Source organism: Patiria miniata, unplaced genomic scaffold (assembly GCF_015706575.1).
Source record: "Patiria miniata isolate m_02_andy unplaced genomic scaffold, ASM1570657v1 HiC_scaffold_30, whole genome shotgun sequence".
Classification (NCBI taxonomy): domain Eukaryota; kingdom Metazoa; phylum Echinodermata; class Asteroidea; order Valvatida; family Asterinidae; genus Patiria; species Patiria miniata.
Window position 1 is genome coordinate 9,639,459 of NW_024037070.1, and position 25,658 is coordinate 9,665,116.

The window sequence follows — 25,658 nt, forward strand, 5'->3', positions numbered from 1 at the left end:
ATGGACTTGGATGAATTCTGGTTTCAATGCCTAGCTTTTAAGTCTGTTTTCCATTGTTCTGCATTCTATACATGCGCAATACGTTTGTATGGTCTGGAGAACCGGGGTCATTATTTCCTAGCACACCCGATCATTTTGAGGGGTAATTTCATAATGCTCTTTCGTTAAAAGTTACTCCAACGACCCTTACAGATTGCAAACTCAAGTGTTTGTTATGATTATGTATCATTATGGACCTTTGACCCAGCTTCCGACACTTCAATGCTGACAGAAATTAAACCCAAACCATTTTGGTTCCCAACGTTACAGCTCTATATATTGAATAATAATGCAACATCTGCTTAAAATGATCACTTTCATTTTTTTATTGGGATCTACAGTATTCACGCCATCACTATAACCACATTAAATCCATCGAGATACAAATAATAATTATTACCATTAATACAATATTAACCATATAAGCTGCTGAGTCCATTCCATCATTATATACAGAACATCTCACCACGATGTATACAAGTCACAATCACACAAAGTACAAACAAAGAAAATTTGGTCAATCTATCTGATCAAATAGGACTTTCTAGTTAAAAAACCCACCTTGAGGGAATATTAATATTATTCCTTTCATCTCCCTGTTCAACGCAGTTGGCGTGAACGTCTTTCATAAAGAATGACAGTTTATTCAAATTGTTACGAATTGAATTTATTATTTCATACACCGACATGTTTTTATTTATATTATACAACCTTCGGAATTTGAAAGTGGTGCGGTGTCGGCAATTTTTCAAGGCCCCAGAGTACAAATCTCTCTAGTGGTAACTATTGTGGTAACTTTATGCATAACACCTCTCATATCCTTCAAAATAAAACCCTTTCTTTTATTGGATTAATGAATAAGTTTAATTTTCTGGATGCCGTACAAAATTGTTGATAATTAACACCAATAATATTTGTTAGAAATGTTCTATTTCTGTGTTAAATTTGTTTTCATCTGAGCTTTTTGTCTATATATAATGATGTTACGTTTGCCTATCCCCCCAAAATTATCATAATTTGGAAAATCATAATCTGGCATGCATGCCTTTCAAATTTGTGCAGCTCGGACATTGCCACTATATAAGCCGGCGTATATCTGAATGCTTTTAGCTCAAATTTCATTCAATTGGCTTTTAGCTGCAAAATAAAACGTTTAAAAGAACGACCGTATTGCTAGTACCAGTAACGTTTTGTTCTGGGTTCTTGATGGCCTTTCGTGCAGAATTGCGGTACCTGCATAATAAGAGTTTGTGGCCTCCTCACACCAATATTGACCCTTTTCCTCGAATCTACAACGGTTCCTTAACTATAACTACTATCCCACACAAAAAGTTGAATTGGTACCCGGTGAGTTAACACCAAAATGGGAGCTCAATGTTCTTCGTGTTATCATCACCTATAAACTTCTGTTTTGTTTTCCTGGTCAGTGATTTTTCCGAGCATCCAATATGGCCGCCATGACCAGCCCGGCTAAGTACCAGGCAAAATCCGTATTCGCCTTGAACTACATAATTTGCCTCGATTACTAGTCGTCCTGTGCCAACCAAAATGCAAAAAGCAGTCACAACCTTTGGTATTTTGTATAATCAAACAACTATAACAAGTATTAAAACATTGAATATTCACAAAAAGGAGGGTGTTATTTACCCATGAAAATGACAACGATGGAATTCGTTCCAAAGAAAAAAAGATTTAACCTGTTTGGTATTCGCAATGCATTCTGGGTTTTGATGACACACATAATTATACCAGGCAATTTATACACCGTGAACCAGTTACATTTTTCATTTGATTACTCCTCGTCAGTTTTGCATAGAAGCCGATTTAATTAATTAAGGTCATTGACATTTTAGGATTCCTTACTACCCTGTAACTGGAAGAGGCTATTTAGCTTACCAGAATCAGGATTAAAACCTCCCTCAGTCAACACCGTCCAATTACATTTGATCTTCCGTGCCTGGTGACTGGTACCCTTAAAATATATATCCAATATCATTTCTTTTCTTCTTTTTAAGCTTTAAAATATTTATTTTTAATTACAGTATTTTTCATAACAGAAATGATGATCAATCATTTTAGAAAATCGAAAGAAAAAATACCGCCCCCAAAATTTGACTGGATCACTCATGGATTGTGCTTTCGTTGTAAGCTTGCAATGTTTGTCATCCAAACCCGGAATGCGATGCAAATTTCAAAAAGATATTTATTGGTCTAAAACGGAGTATTGTATTATAACCAATCGAAAAGTTCGTTCCATACAGCCAGGTTAATTTCCACATAGGCTTATAGTGAGGAGCTGTTTTCGATTGAACAGTGAATCTTGGTGCTTTTTAGAGAGTTCGAGATCAATTTGTTCCTATATTTCAACCCTCTCGCACCCGTCAGTATACCAGTTTCCGTTGGTAACCGTGCTTATTTATAATCTAATGAAACAGCGAGGAATTGAACTCAATTATTGTAGTCACTGGAATATTTTTAAATGCAAGACAGATCTTCTTGGAGAAAACTTCCCCCTGTTACTCATCAGGCATTGATTTTGGACCATGTTCCTTTAAATATGAAAGAGTCTTTAAAGTTCCCAGTAACCTCATGTGCCATTCTGAGCTCTCTGTACGTACGTAATGTGCATGTTCTTCAACCACGTTGAATTTTCTGCATTTTCACGCGACTGGACAATTAGTAAATTAAAACATTGTCTCTCCTCCGTCCGCATGAGTTTATCCATCTTTGTTACAAGTTGGCGGGCAGTCCGTGCGTACGTTGGCACGATTCAAGTGACACCGGCGCGTGCTGGCTCGACACGTACCGGGGCACAGTGAGGAGACCCTCCCGGGGAAAAACTCCCTTGTCGTTGCTGCATGCTGTTGATGTTGTTGGGTGCTTGTCGATCGACCCAACCCGTCCGTTCCGGTAATTTAGATAGCACACTTGTCGTAGTAGTTGCCCTGCATCGTCTGCTGTATCTGAGCGGACATCAAGAAGCCCTTCCGATCACAGGAGTCGCTCATATCCGATTGAATCACATTCCGCATTCCTTGGAGACTGGCTGTATGTATAGAGAAACAAAATAACCTCATTAAAAATCAACTTTTGGGGGAAAAAAAGGAATAAGATCCCACGTGTGGCACGTTTACAACAAATTTTGTCCCGATACAAAATATATTATTCGTTACACCTGTCGGGTATTCGGATCATGAGATTAAGGCTGAATTCATCAATCTTCAATAAAAAGTGAAAAGCTTTGATTTTCAAAAGTTCAAGGAAACGTGTTGCAACGACATGGTGAATTAAGACATTTGACCATGGAGACATGAGAGATTATAAAATTATGCTACATGATATAAACAGAGAGTTTACACACAGCGCGGATTTCTTTTAAATTCTTTGTAACAAAACAATTTATAATTTACGAAAAAAAACCTGCATTGATATTCGAAAGTGTAAAATTAATCCAAGTGACTAAAATACTCAAAAGGCAACGGTAGAATCTGTCTTGAAAGGACGCGAAACGCGGACGGGTGGCATAGAGAACGTTTGACAGCTCCACGATCACTAAATACTTTTAAATAGTGTCCGGTGGAGCTTTTTCAGTTTTCTACGGTCGGAACAGTTTTCGAAGTAATTAACGCTATGTCCCTCGTTACGTTGTCAGTCGTCATTTGTTCTAGCGATGCCGGTGATTTTGACCACAGTGTTATAACTCCCAATATTGGTCAGATGTTTGTCAATTGGTCATGTATTCAAACATCCATTTCCGTTTCTGTTATTTTTCAACAAAGTTTTTGATATTCATTTTGATATAAAAGTGACGAGAACCATACTTGAATATTGCTCTACTCTATTATATACCGAAGTCAAGATTTCTTTTCTTTCAAACTGGTTTGAAAAAAAGGAATGTGACTTCCAACCCAATCCCAAATTCATTCACCAAGCCACTAAAAAGGCGCGCAATTTTCCCTTGCGGCAGTCATCCCGTGCGAGCTACAAATGACATTGAGGGCAGTTAAATGCAGTTTTTATTGCCACCCCTCGACTTGAATTATGTGCTTGTTTACCACACATTTCGCTCTTTTTTTTCCCCAAGAAGGAAAAAAAAAAGTAGATTTATCCCGCAGAATTCCACCATTAACATCTTATGGTATTTCTCTCATCGCGTCGAATATAAAAAAGAAAAATACAAAACATAAAAAGGTGTTTTACTTGGAATCGCTTCGCCACATACCACAGACGCAGGGTGAGGTGTTATTCCTGGAGAGGGGGGACGATTTTAAACGGTTTTTAACCCATTTTTGAAGGTTTTTTTAATTTCATGTACCAGTTAGGTATTTTTCTGTTTTAAATCGTTTGATTTGTAAAAAGGTTTGTGGTGTTTTTTAAAAAGCAAATTCCTTCAAGTATAGATACAAAATTACGTGTGATTTTGAAAAAAATGGATGTAATTGCATGGACCACTCAGAACCATATACGGTTTGTGAAATGGATTTTTTTTCTACATTATCACAATGCCATGAAATTATACTTTATCAAGACGACAAAAACGGAAGGTTAAGTTCCACTTTAGCAAAAATTCCAAAGTTTAACAAAGTTAAAGGACCAACACATTCAGAAAAACAAAACAACTTGCAATATTGTATCTGTCAGTTTTTATGTTCGTTTTCATTATGTTGGAGTGTTTGTTTTTTGATGTATTCTTGTTTTACGTGTTTTTATTAAATTTCTTAAATTTGTAAGGGATAAATGTTTGTTTTTATATACTTTCTTAACATTTTCTGGCTAAATAAAGGAAAAAATAATTAAACGATGATTAATTTTAACCCACATTAATAATTTTGCCACAACGTACAACGCACAGGGAGGGAAGTGCGCCCTCTCGTGACATTTATAGGACTTAGTTCTTTCGAAATGCACTTAAGATATCTGGGCGTGACCCCTGACCCCGTCTTAAACTCGTTGGGTCCACTTATCAAATTGTTTGGCACGGGGCCATTGTGTCTGATGACCCTTGACCGTAAAAGCTTTTCCCCAAGTAATCATGAATAGTCCTATATACACCCTATCCAAAGGTTTTCTGAACTTTAATTGAATTGCTTCATTGACCAAAATCAAAAAAGTGCCACTTATACTTTGAAGATCGCAGAATCGTTATTGCAATAACGATTCTGCGATCTTCAAAGTATAAGTGGCAATTGTTTATTTCCAATATATTGGAAATAAACAATTCTTAACTATCACGTGCTTGTATAATTCTATTGTGAGAGTAACCCCACCCACCCTATCGAAACATGAAAGACTCTAAGATTAGTCAAAACCTTTCGACTGCCAAAATGTGTTTACATCTTAAGGGGCGAAGAAAATGACTGTTTTCGCGGTTTTAAGACAAATCAAGCTTTGATCGAATTAACTGAGGAACCATTTTGTTTCCAAGAAACGAAGACTTTAATCACTGAAGTCCAAACATCTAGGGACAAAAAACCTGAATAATAAGATAACTCATTTACTAATACAACACTATATGAATATTAAAACGTGGCTATATTTGCATATCTTGTTTTTAGATTGTATAGAACTATGGGGTCCCTATCCATGACCCATCTCGCGGTTTCTTACGTCATTGTGCTTTCTTGTGAAACCACCACGTTATATCGTTAGTAGGAGTTGAGCGAAACGCAGCCATGTTAGTTCAGGGTTTCATGTCAGCCGCAAGAGCTAGAAAGTTATTGGTAAAACGCACAATATACTGGCTACAATAGAAGATTCAGTTGAAGTTGTCTCCTCATCGTTTGCCATATTTTAATCAGATATTTTAATTTGGTCAAAATTTGGTGCACATTATCGTCCCCGCAGAAAGAAAACTCAGACCAGCTCGACCCGATCACTGGCCGAGCGGCGACCGACTTTGACACTCGACACAAGTCACTTATTCTATTATTTCTTCCCAAATCTCCGTTCCTGATCTAAGCAGACGTCTAGGCGCGCGCTTGTGTGGGCTAAGGTTTCAAATCCACACAGATCCCCCTCCATAATACTCGGTGTAGCCTCCCCTTGATGAAGAAACCAAACTGCCGTCTGAAGTCTTGACAGCCAACCCATGCCCGCCTGCATTGCCTGTACTTGGATAACAGCGTATGCATAGCGAAAAACGATCTTGATGCGATATTGCCACGGCCGCTGCATTCTCTAACCAGGGATAGAATACCAGTTTGTGTGTGGCCTTTTTGACTTTCTTAAAACCGATAAGAAGGTGGCATCTGGTTTTTGTCGCGTCAGAGCTGGTCTTGTTGGCCTCATGCATTCGGTGGCGTAAAATAGCTCGTGGTTAGATGGTCTGTGATGCGGATTTCGAGGTACATGTATTTTTCGAACATCCCAACAACAAAAATGTATTCAATAGCACTAGAAAGTACAAAAGCTTTTAAAATGCGCCGTTTTGATGTAAGCGCGAGTATACATATTTATATACATCTTTATCCTGAAGAGCGCCCCCTAGTGTAATGTGGTGTCCGCTCCCCCCCCCCCCCCCCCTTTTCGAATTTCCACGGCCGGGCAAGTTTTGGTCATCCCCCATCCCCCGACTCGCCGGCACAGATTTACGCCACTGGGCAGTGGGTGCCGCGGTGTTGCGCTAGTAACCCATCGTCACATTCCCCATTCCCCAAGGTGCAACAAGAACTACCGAAGTGTTGCCAAATTCCACGGCCATTGTTGTAAGGGGTCAAGAAATTAGCTACTTCTTGCCACTGTAGCAATTTTGGGGCCGATTGGGGGGGGGGTGGATGGAAGAAAAACATCTAAATCAAAACACCGCAAAATCGTTAAGGAATTATTGATGACCCTTCTCACTGGGATTGGGCGGTTCGTGACAGTGTGAGACTTTAGTGGTTCACGGTGGTTTGACGTGCCAACTTCGCACTGCGGGTCTCGAGTTTTGTCTCTCTCTTGGGAACCAGACTTCCCACTTCACATTTGACATGACAGCTTTCAGATGCAGTCAAGGGTGATTTAAAGGGGCAGTAACGTGAACAAATACTTTAAAGGTGTCCTAGTGACATCTGAGCAACCAGAAACAATGTTTTACGTGTAGGCCTGGTGAGGATGGGAAATCCTACAGCAAGCTTAACCTACCTGCAAGCAAACCCACATAGGACGATGTTAGTTGAAAATTACAAAATACGTTCAGGAATCAGTTATGAAAATATGCAACTGATTTAGTCATGTCATTACCTGAATGTCCACATCCATTTTCTAGTTGCACCTAAATAAACTCCAAATAGCATTTTAAGTAAAACTTTACGCATAGGACTAAATCTACTTTCAAGGAAACTTTGCTGCATGCACCGTTCACACACTCTTAAGCCGACAGATTCCAATTTCGGATTTCGCATAACCACATCTCTAACATACAATGATAACGTGAATTGCTTTTTGGTACAGGCTTACTTATAAAAAAAACATCCATATTATTTTGGTTTGTAAGGGCTTAGTCCAATCGAACAACATTCCGCGTTTGAACACTTGTAAAGGTTTCGCAGCAAAAAAAATATATATATGCATGACACAATTGACAGTGATTTAAAAAGAAAAATGTAGGGAGCAGGTATGGATTCCGCCTTACCACTTTCACTCAGGGTCAATTCCCCTGATAATCACAGTCACTTGTGTAACAACCATTATCCCTCCTTCACTGTCCTTTCTCGACAGAAAAGGTTTGCCGGCGCAGATAAACATAAGACACACACAACAGAAGACAGGATAGAAGCGGGGCTGTCCATAGTGTGGTATCTTGACCCGTAATTATGTCACACGTCCAGAAGATAAAGTTAAAAAAAAAGAATCAGAATACGAGATGACGTCATAGGGATTTTTAAAGGGCCACTGTTGAGGAGCGTTAACGCAAGTGCACATTACGCCGGCCGATTTCACTCGATGACCCTTGACCTTTTTGTGTCGACCTTTAACCTAAAACATTGATGCCAATTAAAGGCAACAATGCGTCACATGAATCGCTCACATAGAGTATCTTAGCTAAGTCTTACTTCTCTTTGTGGTATCCTACGCATAATACTTTGTTACGGTTCAAATACGATCTACAGTATGCAGTTATCATTGATAATAGAACTTAGGAAAAGCGTTTTTTTCCAGTTGCTGGGACTCGGAGTTTGTACAAGGTGTATGCACACAACAAATTGAAGTGTACGCACGTCCTTTTTGTGTGACGTAAGCAACACTCCTGACGTCACAACGTCATTAACAATGTTCCACACGTTTGTTTGGTCCACACTTTTTATAAGACAATCTTTAGCTTGCAAGGGCCGAGAGTAAAGCACATTTTTACAGCATGTTTTTTTCAGGATATATTTTTTATGTAATGGTGCATTCATTGCAAGGATGTGAAGTTACCTTTGACAGCCGTAAAACTTGTAAAATAAAAAAAAAGTGTGAGCAGTGAAAAGTAACACACGGCCGCCAACAAATTGAAGCGGACGGGTAAATTGGCGGCGAACAAGCCGGGCCGGGTGCCCTTAATGGGCCGGTGCTGGTTAATGTGACACGAGGGAGAGTCGCCATAAAACACGGCCAAGTGACAAAAGATCAAGAAAAAAACCTAGAAAGACGGAAGGGTACTAACTAATGCTGGGTTAGCACACCGACCCTCAGCACCGTACTTGATCATATGAAACCTTATGTGATTGTTGTAGACAAAGAAGGGGTTTTGAAAATCACAACAGCATTGAGTGATCATCATAGCTGTAGTGTAATTGCATCCTGCAATCACGATGTTGATTGTTGACATAAATATCAGTTTTGTCGTTTTCCCCCGTTACAACCAATAAGTAACGGTAACTTATCACGGAAAAGTTCCCGTATTATTGCAAAGTATTTTCGAAAAAAACCCATGAAACCACTCCGTATTTTAACTGAAAACGAAAATTCGCGGCATTTCAATACAAATGACAGCTTCCAATCTCTCGTCAAGTTGGGCCATGATCCAAGGGAATTCTGGCCTGCGAGTGAGCCTGCTAGGCCCGCAGGCGCCTGGGCTGCTCGCTCAATCACGGCCGGCCCGATCCTCTCAGCCACAGCCACGGGTAGAATCATCGTCTCTCCCCCCGTCAGTCAGCACTCACCGAGCTCGGATAAAGGGGTGAAAAAAAGCTCGTCCACCAAATCCCAACTCAATCAAAACCCCGCCAAATAAAATCCCAGTCCAAGAAATAATAAGAAGACCAGGATCTTAGATCCATGCTAACACCAACAGTGGCGATATTATTATGAACCAATCGACAGTCCAGATCAGGGGGTACATGAAGGTCTTGTTTTGAGAAGGACACAGCCCCCAAAATCAGAGAGGTGCGAAAATCTCTGCCAGGTGTCGGCGGCGTATTTTCGCTGGATCCAGTTGCACGAGGTTTTGTTTTTCTGGCCGACCGTAAAAAATATTTCCCCCGTGAGGTCAGATCGCGGCCGCGTCTCGGCTCTTTCTCTCAACGGGGCGATTGGCGGCTTGGCCAGGCAGGAGACCCTGGGACTGGCACCGTCCCTGGAGTCTGGTTGGTTATTCCAACATTTCGGCCCGTTGAAGACCTAGTTGGAGCTAGAAGCAAGGCTTTACTTGTACCACATGTGCAATCAGAATCTGCAGATTTTTTTCTTTTTAATCGGCTCCACCATTCAAAAGCATCACTATAGGAAAGCATGGGATGTAAACCAATTCACTGTTGTACCGTGAATAATTAGACGGAGTATTGTGCTATCTCCAGTTCTGCAACCTGCTCATTAGAAACGTTAATGAGTCGTGCATGCCCGTCAGAAATTATATACGGGAGCTGGCCAACCCGGGAAGGACCGGTCGGCAATTTTAATGTTCCTTTTGGCAAGGAGTCTCTTGTTGATTCGTGGATGGTAACTTGCCTCATAGGATTGTGAACATGCAGCAATGATTGATACTAGTATAAAAGAATGCACAGTATTATGCAATGATATTATAAGGTTTCCGCATTCACACATTGTGATCAAAATGTGCATCTTCTCTGTTTGAACAAAGTTCTAAAATTAGGTTTTCTTTAAAACTGAATGACACCTTAAGATAAGCATGGAGATTTCTCCATGAGATAAGCAAGAACAAATTCCACTGCACACATTATAGACATGAGTAATTATATGGATCCGTGAAATTCAGACCTGGAGCCAGTACGAGGTTTCTCAAAAAGAAATCACTGGCCCTGAGAGTCACAGTGACTTCTGAGTCACTTCTATACAACCATTTTTATCATAATTTTTTTGAAAATTTAAGTACCTTCCCCGAATTTGACCAACTTGTGAAGTAGTAGCTATACATCAAGAGATGAACTTTCAGCCCCTAATCACGGACCCTGAAGCCGCAAACTCATTCCAGTCATCCACAAGCTTTGAGTAATTTGATCGCAGTGACCAGAGCAGGCGATAATTCCTCCAATCTGGGCCCCAATAAGCTGATTTTAACCACATCATACGCACGACTGACCAGCAGCAAGCAACAGTGTACGCTACACACACGAAGTACTGCAGTCAGCTGCAAAGCGAGATTTCCAAGAACCACGTTGTTGAAGCCGAAACTGTTTTAGGTCAGGGATGGACAACATTCCTCTCGGTACACCTCCCAGAGGTACCGTCTTCCAAGTCAATCTGTGGCCAGGCCATAATTAGAGAAAAATGTTATCCAGTGCACCTCCATGCTTGCATATCTTGCTTGGCATTATTGAACGAAAGGTGGTTTATTTCTGGAAATTAATGTGTAAAACTATTCCCTGCATACCACACTGCGTATGAAAGAGCGCTATGCACATTGTGGTATTAAGTACAAATGTAAATGATATTCGCACTTCCGTTCTATCCCACCATAAATGTAATAATGAACACTTGGATTTCACGGTATCCAACAACTTAGACTAACCATCATCGGGTGCCACCTTGGAAGTGAAGAAGTGTATGATCCATTTTCAAACGCTATTGGTTTACGGAACTGCGGTGCCAGACCACTGATATTACTTATTAGGTATATGTGCGACGTGGAAACTGGAAAGTGAAGTGGTGGAAGGAAAACAGTGTATACTAGGCGAGTACATATCTTGATCTTCCATTTCAAATGGTTGTTGCGGACTTAATCTTATCACGATCCAATGGATGCGTGGACAAAACACACCCTTCCCTTTTAATAGGGCGATTAGTACATTAGTAATAATTTACACCTTTTCGACTACGTTAATGGATGCCGGCAGTCCCTTAACTTCAAGAGATTAGCACGAAATTCAGCTTTAACTGGATTACCAAGGCTAATCAATTAACTATGGTCACTGATGCGTTACCACACAGGCTATGGGAAATCCCTGCAATACATTTCCAACACTTATTATACTTAACCAATCATGCTAGCTGATATTGTTTCGAGAGGCAAGTTTGCTCTAAGCTTAGCTGGGAGAACTCACTGAAATTCAAAGCAATGGTGCAAAATGTGGCCATGCTTTGTGCCTTGGGTTGCTGAAATATGTTGTCGTTAAATTAAAAATCAAGCAGGGAAGCCAAGGTGCATTTACAACGATGCCATTCGAGGGCACGGGGAGAAAGGAATTCCCCTTGAGTTTAAAAGACCCATTTTTACTTCTTAAAACAAAGGTTATTATAAATTTCCTGAAAATCGGTTCAAGATCACAATATTGTACTTATAACAACATCCGGTATATGTTGAGGTATCTAACATTATTCCCGTTTCTACCGATTGTTTTTCGTCTAAATCAGCAATACAGAGAGACCTGTAGAGGAGGCTATGCTAACCCAACCCTACCCCCGCACACAAAACGCGCCACCAGCCTAGCCCCGTGGAAGAAGTGATAATTTGGAGCCCGGCCGATCAATTAACAACTGACGACGGTCGAATAGTTTTGGCAGGGCCAACCCCCCGGGGGTAAGTTTTCTCACCTGTCAACTTGGCACAGAAAAAAACCTAAGCAACTCAACTGGGACTATCCAAGAACATTAGGCGACCAAGTACGAATAATATTGCTGTCCGAATTCCTTAAGGAGCAGACCAGAACAGAGAAAGAACCTCAAGTTTTGTTTGGTTTTTTTCATATCATATAACCCAACAAAGTCCAACAAAAAGAAAGACAACATTAACAGTAATAATAGTATGAAGAGTCTGACAGTATAGAAATCTGTGCAGTTCTGTTCTCTTCACCGTAAAAAATCACGTAGAATCTCGACAGACTGCAACATATCGCTTTTCAGAGAGATAACTGAGTCGGAGTATCTGCATGACAAGATATATCGGGAATCCAATTCTGTTTCCCAACCGATGTCTCTCTCTAAACAGGGTCAGAAGAACTTTTTTAAAATACATTAAAAACACCCAACATTTTAAGGGGAAAACAAAGGATAGAGCATATTTTCTCCTCCAACTTGAAGGCGCGCTGTAAGAGACACCATAATTCATGTGGTCTCTACTTTTTGCCTGTCCTGCGTGCTCAGTGAGGGGTGGTATGCAGCTCGCCTTCGATGTAGGCAATCACGGCCAGCCAAGCGACCAGGCGCCGTCGCAGTCCACCAACGTGTTGAACGATGGTTAACACGCAATCATTTTGGGCGTGTTTGGTGACTTTCTTACCACTCTAATATACTGCTTGTTCTTTCCCCAACTGAAACAAAATGGCGGCTGTTATGACACAAGGCATCGTAGAACTAGCTAATCTATACATTTCTCTAAATCAATATTAAAAGCATTTTATTATATGTATTAGAATTTTGAAAGGAATTAAATTTATAAACAAAGCGCTCTGTTGATAGTTAAATTCGCGTGTTTACGTATAATTATGAACGGCTTTCGTTATTATGATAGGTACACGAACTTAATTTCGTTATGTGTCAAGTAATTTTCAATAATAGGATTAATTCCATCTTCAATCAGAAATTACTGTCCGCGTAATTGAAACAGTTAATTAGAATATCCTCTGAATAATCATAAATGGCAATTTAGAAGAAATTTGCCCCCAAAACACGATCTTCAAAAATTTTTCATAAATTTTGCTGTCGTCAGTATCAAATAGAATGGGTCCATTTTTAACATTAGAATAATGTTTAATATTTGGATATGTTTTAACATATCTGGTAACCAAGGAAACAAACGTTTGCTTCTGAAACTCAATGCTGTGAACAAAAAGGCGAACTCTGTCTATAACAGATGTCAGAAAACATCAGCATGAACAATTTTCGACTGGGGAAAGGCATCGGAAAAGCTGCATTGGGATAAATTGATTTATTTTGCTGTGGAAACCGTAGTGCGGTGTGGAATTACAGCCATGTTGTTTGCGTGTCTCGGTCTTCTGAATCATGCCAGGGTGCGGCACATCGTGCCTAGCATGCATTGTGGTTGCCGCAGCTGTTGCACTAATACGGCGACCACAATAACCAACCATTAGTGAGGCGTTGCCACGCTCGTGCGCAGGTCGTATGCGCGCGCACTACGACTTATAGGGTTGTAAATTTCATGCTCTCCTCGAAATAATTTAATGAAAATGCGTGTGGTTTATTATTCTCTGGACCTCAAATTGTGCACATGAACATCCGGTTTGATAACAAAATCATAATCTGTTATGTACATACTGAAAATAATTAGTACATAAAATGTATTTAGGGGCTAGTGTCTAAGCCATGCGCATTCGTGGCTGACAAATTGCAGGGCGGGGCGATAACGAAAGTGGGTGTGGCGATTGCAACCATCAACTTTAATAGAAACATTTTCTCACACATTATTTAAAGGTGAGTGAAATTAACCTTTGCTCTTTTTGGGAGGTGATGTTTATATGAAATAGCTTGAAAGTTGGTTTTGTTGCAATATTGCGAGATGGTTATTGGGATGACATGATTCCTCCCTGCAACTGTTGGTTTCATTGGGTCCGTTCACACCATAAGGATATCACGGCGATTGAAAGTGGCAAGAAGTAAGTGACGGTAAACAAAAAGTGCAAAAAAAAAGCTTGGAAAGTACATCAAAACAATGAGATCAGCAGCCGCTTTGAGAAGAGAACAAACGAAGGAAAGAGAACATGAAGGAGGCCCGAAAGAGAAAGAGAACCATTTGCCTCTTAAATTGTTTGGAGTGTGAAACCGCGTGTGCTGGATTCTGCGAAGTGCGCTCTGCACACACCTACAATCATGTGATTATATGAGTCATAACCCAAGATGCATAACCTATACATGAAAGATATAGGCCCAAGCCCCCCAAACTGTTGTAATATTTAGGCTCAACAGCAACATACATTCTTCAAAACTTTTTTAAAAATGTTGTCGCACCATGTTCAGTTTCTTTTCCTACAAAACATGTCCAAAGTTTCCCCTCAGATCTGAAACTAGTGAAAGGCTGACACAGAATTGAAGAAATTTAATAATGAGGAATTTCCCTGAGGAATTTTCCATTAATGCTATATTTAAATACTATTGTAAGCCAATAATTTCGAAGTAAAGCAATTCAATAATATATTCGGTGCGTGTTTAAACCGATAATAAGCATGCCCACTGACAAAATGGCGGCTGGAAACTACACAGTGCTTACTGCTCACAGCTCACGAAACCGGATAAACCTCAATTATTGTGTGTTTCACAGCCCCTGCCATTGAGTCGGGATTGAGAATGCCGCTGGATTTCAAGCCGTGTGTATGCCGTAATTCCTTGTTTCAAAACGCCTAAAAAACGGCTGAAAACTAACCGTTCTGACTCAGATCTATCAATGTGATTAAAATTTACGACTTTAATTCAGATGTATCACTCCGATCACTCGGATACAGATCTATCACTATGATTCAATTCTAACCAATTTAGATTTACCGATATCTCATATCTATCGCCAAAAAGTACGAATTTTTTTTTTAATTGCTGGCCTGCTGATGAACTCAACGCCCTCAGAGCCGGTCTCGCTCTACATTTTACAGTGTTTCGGTAAGATTTTTATTTCGTCAAATAAACTATTTGAGTAGGTTCACTCGTAATATATATCTGGCTGGACAAAATAACTTGACTGAAGCGGGAGTTGAACCTGTCACCTCCGTAACACCTTGCCTGCGCTCTACCCTGAACCGTACGGTCTACAAATGAATGCTTTTGTTTGAGTGAAGGGTTTCACATAACGTGCATAACCGCAGGTTTTCAGTTTACCATATATTTCCATACGTTTTACATTTTGGGTCAATCGAAAACCTGTTGACATGAATGGTACCATGTTACAGCAAGGAATAGGAGCTCAAGCTCCTTGTATTTCTCAACCTACTTTAATGCTTTCATTTTGTATTTGATTGTTTACAACCATTAGTTGACAAACAAACAAACAAAAAAACTGTAGAGAGATTGTCTGTATCATTGATACAAATTTTAAGACCACTACTACTTCAATGTCTTGAAATTTTCTTAAGGAATCTTCTAGCACTGAACTAACACCCAACGAGATCCAGTCATTTTTGTCGAGACTTTTTATTTCTCAATGTTAGCGAGGATGTACGCCTATCTGCGCAGATACACAATAGTATTATTATTTATTATTATTGTAAAAATTTCTGACAATGTCAGGGGTTATGGAAAAGACTGTACAGTCCATCTTGAACCACTTCCCGGACAAAATAAATAAAAGCTTAAAATAGCTAAATTATGAACTGTAAATAAGTACGAACAATATTTGAAATGATACAAATAAAAACATTGTGAAATTCAAAAATAAAATGAGTATAGGAATAAAATAAGGAACTGAATAGCGGTTTATACGAGTGTAAAACAATTTAAAAAATGAAAATAAAATGGAAAAATTAACATGAAAAAAACCACTGACCTACAAAACAAGGTAGATAAAAGAGAAGTATGATCAACAAATTACTCGCAAGAATGAAGCATTAAAAAGGTAAATATAAAACTAAAACTGAAAAAATAACATAAAACAACGATAAAATTGCACAATAAAAACACGTAAAACGACAAATACATGTATTAAACTATAAATTAAACCAAAATGAAGACAAAGGAAAGGCGTCGCTAGGACTGACAGATCGTTCTTTCTCGTATGTTTTCCTTCAGAATACGCGCATCGTTGATTACCGACACTTTGCAGCGCATCATTATGAGTCCTCTGAACCGTCTCTGAACCCGTTGTTGTCAACGGTCGCCCGCTCTCACCTCGTCTCGTCTCGTGTAGGCACGGACCCATCGCAACTATACACAGAGATTTTTTTTTCATTTGGCTGAAATCGGTTCAAAGGTACCCTAAAAAGTTTGATACTTTGAAGCACCAGTGCATAATCTGAGAGTATTTCAAGCATCGTTTTAGCTTAGGAGCGAAAAGTGACGTATGCGAAAATGCCAAACTAGCAACACGAATAGTATTTTAAGGTAAAATAAAAGAATATTTGTATTTTATAAAGTTTTAACGGATGAAATAGGCTGATGGTGAAGTTTTCCTGCTAGCATAACCGTTTGCATTCATGACAGGTAAAGCTGCCACACAGAGTTTTTTTCAGGGAAAATGACAAAAAAATCCACCTTCACGACCCAAACAACCCTTGTTTTCTCCAGACTCCACTCATTCTCATAAGACCACGACAAAGAACATGTGCTATCAGACCAATTTTACCTCCACGTTTTTTCGTTTTTTAAAGTTGACATTCCTGAAACAAAAACAATAACGAAAACGAAATAATAACTGTGAAATGTATACAAAATGCTTCAACAGTTCAATGCGAAACCACAACTATTGAAAACTATTATGACACTTATGCGGTATAGAACTATCCGCAGTCAATGTTATTAGGACATTTTACCTGCAATCCAAACTACAACATAAAAGGCATATTTTTTTTCTAAAGTAAATCCTGGTCCCCCTTCTTTCCCCGGATCTAATTTTGAGTTTCGAAATGCAGCAAAAAAGGGTGAAAAGAAAACAGGTTCAGTTTTTTCAGCTGAAAAAAAATCCACAACGGTATCTGTTTCTGTAGGTCGCAGGTTCGATTCCCGCACGTCACGATTTGTTTTGGTTAACCGAAAAGTGCCAAAACGAACCAAGGAAATATCCCCGATGATTAATACACAAAAACTACGGAGTTCATCCAACACCATGTTATATCTTTATTGAATCAGTTGTTTAATATTTATAGATGACATGACGTTATGTTCACCATGGAGGAGTGAGGACACTGTAGTTGGCGCAGTGTATTTTTTTAACGTAAAAGTAGTGACCTCTGAAAGTACATTTGTATTGCATTATTACATTGCTTTATTGTCTTAAACCTTATACCTAGTTTTTAAAATAGAAATGACACCGCAGTTATCTCGACCGGTTATTGCGTATGGGATCGGAAATTGCACGTCCACAAACTCACAGGAAGGAATTCCTACCATTGCCATGGCTCAATTTAAAACCTTACCTAGGTTGCACTTCAGCAACTTGACATTGTAACAACAACAAAAGGAGGAAATAAAATTGTACATTTTGGCACAGTTGGGTTAATTCTATTTGTCCAATGAAGATATTCTGACCAAACCGATACGCGATAAGTCTGACGCAGCCCCTCATAGGAAGCTTGAGGCAATTAGTATATCAAATGGCACAATAAAATGGGCACAACAGCGCCATAAAATCGCGACGAAAAAATATCTCATCCGCGAAAATATCAGTTCACGTCGCCCTACACTCGATAAATTGTGAAAGTAAGGACAGAAACTAATCGTTCAGGTGGGTCTATACCTTTTGAAATTCGATTAGAATAAAAAAACCGAAATAATATCTTTTTGACTTGTTTTCATTCACTTTCAATCTGCCTGTTTTTGAACTACCAAAAAAACCTTTGGTATCAATTCTCGATCTATTTTTCTTTCGCAATTGCATTATTTCAGGTTAATGAATCATAAATAAGAAAATGCAACATAACTAGGACTACGTCTGATTTTTTACTAACTAAAAAACCTGCAGAATTCTGTAAAGGGGCATCTGAGGAGAAAACGCATGCACAAGGACCTCTACAGCCTATATAAGGTTTCTGTAGAAAATTAGTTCATTTGCATACTAATCTCGAGATATAGTCCACACAACAAAATGTAAATTAAGTATTACTTCACTGCCAGTTGGCGGCAGTAAAAACATATGACTAGTTATTTCACATTTTATATCCTCATATGAAAGTTCAAATAAAATTTTAATTAAAAAAACAAATGGTTACATTGAAATTAATTTTGCCCAGTTAACTACACCCGTTAATGATTTAATGTTAATGTGGTAAGCGATATTGAACCCTTCGAAGAATTACGATTACAAGTTACAGCCGCAAGAACACGGCCGAAGCCAATCCGCCTACCACATGTCTGTCTGTCCCGCCCCCACTCGACAGAAAGAAATTTGTATGCGAATTTCACTCCCTTCCAACCCCCACCCCATTTCAACAAGGAGGCTTCGCCTCGCCCGCTACACGGTTGCGGTGGCACTGTTGAAGAACACTAGATGAGCAACTTAAAAACATCTTTAACATTTTGTCAGAATTTTCAAGCAAAGCCTTGAGTGAACCTGGGATATTTCTAGTTATCTTGCACACTCATCCACGTTCATCTCAGGCTATCAGACTTTGCCAGTGCACGTAGTCGTGTATACTGCCCACTCATATTTTGTAAAAAGGATCCTGCTCTGTGAATGTCTCAAACGTCGACTTGGAAGATTGGACTAGTTTTAGAATAAAAATCCCTTGTTTTTGCAACTAACCAGCTATAGCGAGTTCCTTTTGTAATGGAAATGCAAACACAAACAATTTACTTGGCGTGTGAAAAAAAAGTATACAGCGACCATATTGAGCACACACCCGCAGTCTCCATTTTGATGATAAAAGAAGGCTTTTGTGGGCCTCTGAATACAAACCCAAGTTTTTTGGGGTTAAATTATGTCAGTCTTTTCAGTACAATTTCAGGTATTTGCGTTGGATTTTATCATGCCAAAAAAACATAATTGCGACAGGAAAAAGGGTATTTGACGAAATCGACGCCGCCATGGATATTATTACATCAATTTAATTTTCCGTCCGTCTCATTGTCACCGATGCCCGCGGCTTCCAAAATGCATCGAATCAAACTGCATCAAAAATGTATCTCAGCTCTCCCCTGAGGGCACGAAAAGCAGTCAAGATTTAATGAGCATCATTGTCTTGCCGAACATCTGTGTGATAGAAAAAGGCGCGAATTTCTTCAATTTGGGGGGCTTGATTTTAGCGAGACGCACCGCCGGTGATGATTTACGAGCTTTGTGTGAACGCGAAATTTTTACTCAATTTGGGCCTTGAGTGCCATATCTTGATGCTGACTTATTACAGGCCACTATGACATGATAAGGATTGTATTCAAGCCTTACAAGACAACCTGTGGATATCCAGATATAATTTGGCGCGTCTTCGTAAATTTTCGGCGCGCGAATACACCAGGGAACTGACTCTCTCACACACCGTGCGCATTTTAATGTACACCTCCACCATACACATGACCGTTCATGTGTATTTTTTCGAATCCAATGTTTGGAGTTATGCACGTCTATAATATATACATAAGACATAAGCACATGCCTTATGTTTGTTATGACTTCAACCGGCAGCCAACGAGTGGAAGGGATTTATAAGTAAATAAATTTCGATAGCGACACTCCAGATTCTAAACACTGCATTTCTCTTTTGTAAATACAGCGTCTTAATACCAGGGCTGAGGCACGGTGTAACGCAGTGGGAAGTGGACGGGGGCTCTCTTCTTAGTAAATATTTCTCGAGGCGTAAACTATAAAAGCTTATTATAAACAGTTTAAAAATATGATTGACTCGTATTGGCGGACTTGGGCATTCATCTAGGGGGTTTGTCTCATTATTTATTTGGGGAATCCGCCATGTTTTTAAAACAAAAGGCTTGATGAGTTGCTTATAGATGGGAGTTGTGAGTCGGAGCGGTCACAGGTAGTTGTGTCGCGCCTGTGGGTGGCGGCTAGCTTACCGTTCGGAGGTTGCGTGCGTGTGATGAGGCACTCGCGCATTGTGCATCCGCGTCAACGTGCTATCCACGGGAAAACACACGGAATATTATTGTTTGTCATCTTCGAGAATAAAAATGTGGTAAGTTCTTCTCACTTTTGTACCAATTTACATGAAAACAAAGCCTTCTAAGAATGATATCTGGGTTAATGTTTATAAACAATGAAAGCAGAGACCATACGAAGATTATAAAAACAGTATATTGACCAGTGATTAACATCCACAGTCATAGGTATGAAATTGCTTTCGTTGCGTCGTAAATCATATTTTTAATATCAGTGTTACAAAACAGAATATTGTAAAAATCAGTTTCAACAAAGTGAAGTCAAATTCAATGTCAGATTTTGAACCTTTATTTTGTTAAGGAGACGTAAGTCATCTGACTTTTTTGGATGCTAAAATTCACTGCGTAATAATTATTTTCGATATTAAATAATGGTAAAATCACTCGATTTTGGCAAACTCGACTTCCTATCGATTACGTTTTCTCCCCTTTTGTCATAAATTATACAATTCTGAGTGATGTGCTTACTTTAGCCGCACAGTCAGACATCGCGCGTACTACGACGCAGTCCTACAATTAATGTTGACGTTTTAGCTTTGAGTGATATTAATGATGTTAATAATTCCCATCTCATTTAACATTCTTTTCTAACTATGACGCTTATCGTGACCCGAGAAACTGACACATGTAACAATTATGTTACATTTTTTTTCTTAACAAACCCATGATGATAATAATCATCTAAATTGGCAATTTCCATCCCTAAGACGTAATTTGAGGGAATGGAAGAAGCAACTGTTAAAAAAAGGCTCAGAAAGACGACTGAAGAGAGTATTTCAAACAACCTTGAAATGTAACAGCTTATAATAGTAAAATACAATGTGTTGAATGGTTTTGATTATTTCTTGGTGAACTCACTTTCCTGGTCCGAAAACATAAATATAAATGAACAATATTATCCAGTGTCTTATATTATGATTATCAAAGTTTGTAGCCGACAATCCGAATAAGTATGGAAAGTCATTGAGTGAATAAAATAAGTAAACAAATTGCTTGTTCATAATATAATCAACCCATGTTGTGGTTTTTGAACGTGACAAGTCTTAATCGCCTCATCAAAAATAATCTGCATTAATATCAGTTCAAGTTACAGTTTGAATAACCATTGCAACCCGCCACTTGCCAGCGAATTGACGGCAAGAATTACTTTCTTTTCCTGACCACGAGATAAGGTTTCAAGTCTCTGAGGTTTCCACGGGCAAAAGGAAAGAAAAACCATTGAAAACCCAAGATGAAATGAAAAAGTATAGTATGCGGTCTGGAAAGAGTTTTTATGTTTACGCGATTTTAGTCAACACAGATTTCAGAAGAAATAGTTAGTCATCTGTCAAACCTGATACCAGAGCAAAGGTGCTTAAACTAACTCATACAGGGCGTGCTTACATAAGCTTCATACTAGTTTCTACACCACTCCATGCAGTAGTTCCCCTATACTACAAAGATTACTGGACATGTAGCTTCACAAAATCGTCACATCAACGCACAAACCTTGTCATTCCCCACGCCAAATCCTGCCACAGATGGAATATGTTATCGTCAAAACTAAACTTCAAGTAAAAAGTGGGATTTATCGCCCATCGAAGTTCGAACGTGCGCGTGGTTCGTCTCAGTTATCGGGATAATTTCCGCGCCGAATACTCATGGCCATTACCGTGGTTTCTAGAACCGACCCATTTCAAACACCTACACCAAAGGATCACGAATAAAAACAGCTTTTTATTTTTTTATTCAGTATCAAAAGGGGCAAAAATCAAAACGAGCTCATTGTTTATAGCATGTGTTGTGTGACTAGTTGAAGTCTAGCGCGTGTGGCATGAACCCTAAACGGCGTGGTATCGCTTGTCTAACGAAATATCCACATCAGTTGTAATACATTTGTAAATATGTTTATTCATCCTTTTCCCCCCAATTTATTTATTTTTCGCTAAGGAATATCGAGGAAATACTTTCCAGGAGAGGATACCTTTTTCCAAAACAAAAATCCACCGAGCCGATCAGTACCGTGATTTTTGGTCGATCTACTTTTTTTCTAGTTCGCTTGATTGAGTTTTCAAGGCCACACACTTTCTATCGGCCGTGGGTCCTTGCGCGCTCTAAGATCGTACTTCAAGTTGTACTGCATTATAGCTAGCTGGGTATCAAATTATACTTGTTAATATATTAAACACTGTCTGCTTACTTTCTTTTTCCTTTGAAAAAAACAAATAAACCAGATTGATCAGTTTGTTAGTATGCACAAACATTCGCAAAGTTAACGCAAGCTCCGCATCAGAAATCAATCCTTCCTAATTCCTCGAACTGAATGTGTATTGTTAATTTTGGTCCTTGCTTTATCTAGAAGGTGAACACAATTGGTGCGTGTTTCTGTCCAAGTCAAATTTACGTTTTTATAAAGTACTTTATGCTGGCACAATTATTATTCTGAATTCTGAGTTGTTATTTCGTCAGATCAATTTGCGTGCCTTGTGACATGTGATGGGACTCTATGGACAATTTGGAATATTTTAAGTGAGAGCAATTTTGTATTTGTTAATTAAATTTTGAATGCACTCTTTTTCAAACTCACCGTGCTGCATGTCCATAGACTCTTGTACGCCATGGTGAGGTGTCAGGTACTGGCTGTGATCTCCTGTAGAGACCTGCTGCTGTTGTTGCGGCTGCTGCTGCTGCATGCCTTGGGCGGGAGATGAACCACCACCGTCACAATCTGACATCTGCTGCTTGATGTACCGACCATTCGGTCCAGGTCCCCAGGTCGGATAGGATGAGAGATTGTCCACTACTGTGTTCATGTACATACTGACCGGGGTAGGGGACGATGTGGTTGTTACCACCGAGGCATAGTCCGCCGTACAATTAGCCATGTACCCGGCAGAGTTGACCGAGCAGGAGCTTGTCAAGTTACCGGTAATCTGGGAGGAAACCTGGGGCATCATCATGCCCATGTTCATGTTAGTGTCCACCATACTGGCCGAGTTCATGTTGTTCATACCACACTGTATGTTGGCATGATTTGGGTAGGCACCAGGGGAATTCTGCGGGAACATTTCCAGGTGCGATCCGCCCAGCATACCGGGCATGCCCATGTTGTTCATCATGGCGTAGGGAGGTCTCAACGCCTGGCACTTGCGGCGGAATCCGCGAGGCCGCCGCCGGAACGATCCCTCCTCGAACATGAATTCACTGGCCGGGTCGATGGTCCAGTAGTGCCCCTTCCCCGGTCGGCCCAGACCCTTGGGCAGTTTGATGAAGCACTCGTTCAGCGACAGGTTGTGACGGACCGAGTTTTTCCAGCCCTGGTACGGGCCGCGAAAGAAGGGGAATCTCTGCATGAGAAACTGGTAGATTTCGCTGAGAGTCAAACGTTTGGTTGGCGAGCTTTGGATTGCCATGACGATCAAGGCGATGTACGAGTACGGAGGCTTCTCGTGCCGTCTTATCCCTGCTCCGCCGTTCTTCTTGGCCGGGGATTTATCCGTGTCGGCGGGATGGCCGTTAGGGGAGTGAGAGTCCATGTGAAGCTGGGTGTCCCCGCTGACACTACCCCGGGTAGTTTGTTCCGCCAGCGGGGCGTGCGGACCGGAAAGGGGAGGCAGGGGCTGCTCCTGATGTTGGACCGGGGAGGGTTGACCGTGCTGCCCGTGTTGGCTGGCCGGGGGTGGTTGAGCGTGATGAGGGTGTTGTGCCCCGCCGGCGTGCTGGCTGTGAATCGGTGGAGATGAAGACATCGCCGCGGCCATGCTATCCAGATGGGTCATGGGGAAATCGGACTTGTCAATTCGCTGCGTGAAAACACAACCCGCAAAACACGGTTCCCTTCGGGATGTTTACGTACCACCACGTGCAGGAATTCCACAGTGTGTTCAACAACCAACGAATGGGTCAAGTCTGATTCATACAAAAATTATACACGCCAGTGATGGGTAACTTTTGTACAAGATAACCCCTTGAAATCTGGAGGGAAAGTACGCACTTCCAACAATGGGACCAGAACGGACGCAATTATCTAGCCAGCGAGGAACTGCCCTGACTATCGGGTTTCTGTGGTGAAGTGTCAACGGAGACAAGCCGGGTTGCCTCCTCAGAAAAATAACAGATTGGATGGTTGACGGCGTCGCCCACAGAATATGCCGGAAAGGTCACCTTTGAAAGACCTGTCCCCAAAATACCAGCTTTGGAAAAACAGTAGTTCTCGTTATGCCTTACCCGAGCTAGTGCTAGCTGCAAGATTTAATAGAAAGACCGCTTTGAGTCCACGAGGTGTACCCAAAGAAAGAAATCCAAAGCTCAAGTCAGAAGGAGAGTGCGTGTGTCACATCGCCCATCACCGGCACAGACCTCGAACGACTTGGACCGATTCACGGTGCTCCCGCCCCCCACGTCGACAACAACACGGGCCTGGTTAGCTAGTACACACAACTCATTACCCGCTCAATAAACTATAAGTCGCGAACGAGCCACAGTGTGAACGCGCATGCGCCCCTGGGGCTCGGCCTTGCTGGCAACTTGCGTGGGCCAGTGAAGCTCAAAAGGAAAAAAAATATGAAGGAAAAACAACGGATCCATTACCAGTATTAAACTCGTATAGTCAAGCTATAAATTTTACAGTGGCTAATTAGCATATGCGATGCAATGCGCACTTCAACCATGGGTCCCTGTTAGAAATCATATGTATACTATTACTGAGTGGAATGGAACATTCATTAATACATTCAAAAGCATCTGTACTGATGATTAATTCAATCGTGAATCGTGGACTAAGTGGTAGGCCGGCACATAAGAAGAACAGACACGTAATGACTAATTCATAGGTAGACACTTGTACAAGCGTTCGTTGTCATAACTTCTTCATCAGATTAGTATAATAAAGTAGTTCTTGATGAGAAAGTTTATGGAAGTTTTTACCTGAGTTAGTTGGATACGAAAAGGTCTCCTTAATCCAAATCATCCATGATTAGAGTGCTATACATGTGGAAATTGTGCAATATCATGTTGTAACACAGCACATCCAAATTACAGTGCTCAGTACTACTCTCAATAAAGAGTTGACCTTATCCATACGTGGGCGTGACAACATTCTCATTTCATCATTTCATGTCTGGTCATCTTTTATAGCTCACTTTTTGTCTCTTACCCAAGGGTCAATATGTCATAAGTTAAATGTCTTAGGACAGACCAGCAATTTTTGATAAGTTTGAATTTTGTCTGAGAAAAAAACAATCGCCTGATCGGCAATAACATGTACACTTTATTTAATCGATTCAATTATTTATTTATTATTATTATTGAAATTATTTTAAATTTTTTTGGGAGGTCCTTTAAAAAATAGTTTCTCCCAAGTTCATCTAGCCCCATGATGGGTCTCCTTTGTTCTGCATCCCCTATCGTATTTTTTTTCGGATGGTTTCCGTCCAAGCGGAAACGATTGTGTGTTTGCTGCCCTCTTTTGTCTCTTCAAGATTTGTCTGTCACTCGGTCTGACTGCACGCTTGTCCATTTAA

The 25,658-nt window shown here is 40.2% G+C and overlaps 1 protein-coding gene across 1 annotated transcript; it reads right to left on the reverse strand.

Moving 5' to 3' along the window:
* Positions 1–341: 341 nt before the first annotated feature.
* Positions 342–24,586, reverse strand: LOC119739333 (forkhead box protein F1-B-like). Its single transcript, XM_038214224.1, has 2 exons — positions 22,724–24,586; positions 342–3,085 (listed from the first exon to the last, which is right to left on the reverse strand). The coding sequence occupies exons 1-2, from the start codon at positions 23,913–23,915 to the stop codon at positions 2,955–2,957; spliced, it is 1,323 nt and encodes a 440-aa protein (XP_038070152.1). The 5' UTR covers positions 23,916–24,586; the 3' UTR covers positions 342–2,954.
* Between the last annotated feature and the right edge of the window lie 1,072 nt (positions 24,587–25,658).

Coding starts and splice junctions, on each gene's coding strand:
- LOC119739333 (XM_038214224.1), bottom strand. CDS start 23,915: ATGACCCATCTGGATAGCATGGCCGCGGCGATGTCTTCATCTCCACCG. Junction 3,086..22,723: donor GTCTATGGACATGCAGCACG/GTGAGTTTGAAA, acceptor CTATACATACAG/CCAGTCTCCAAGGAATGCGG.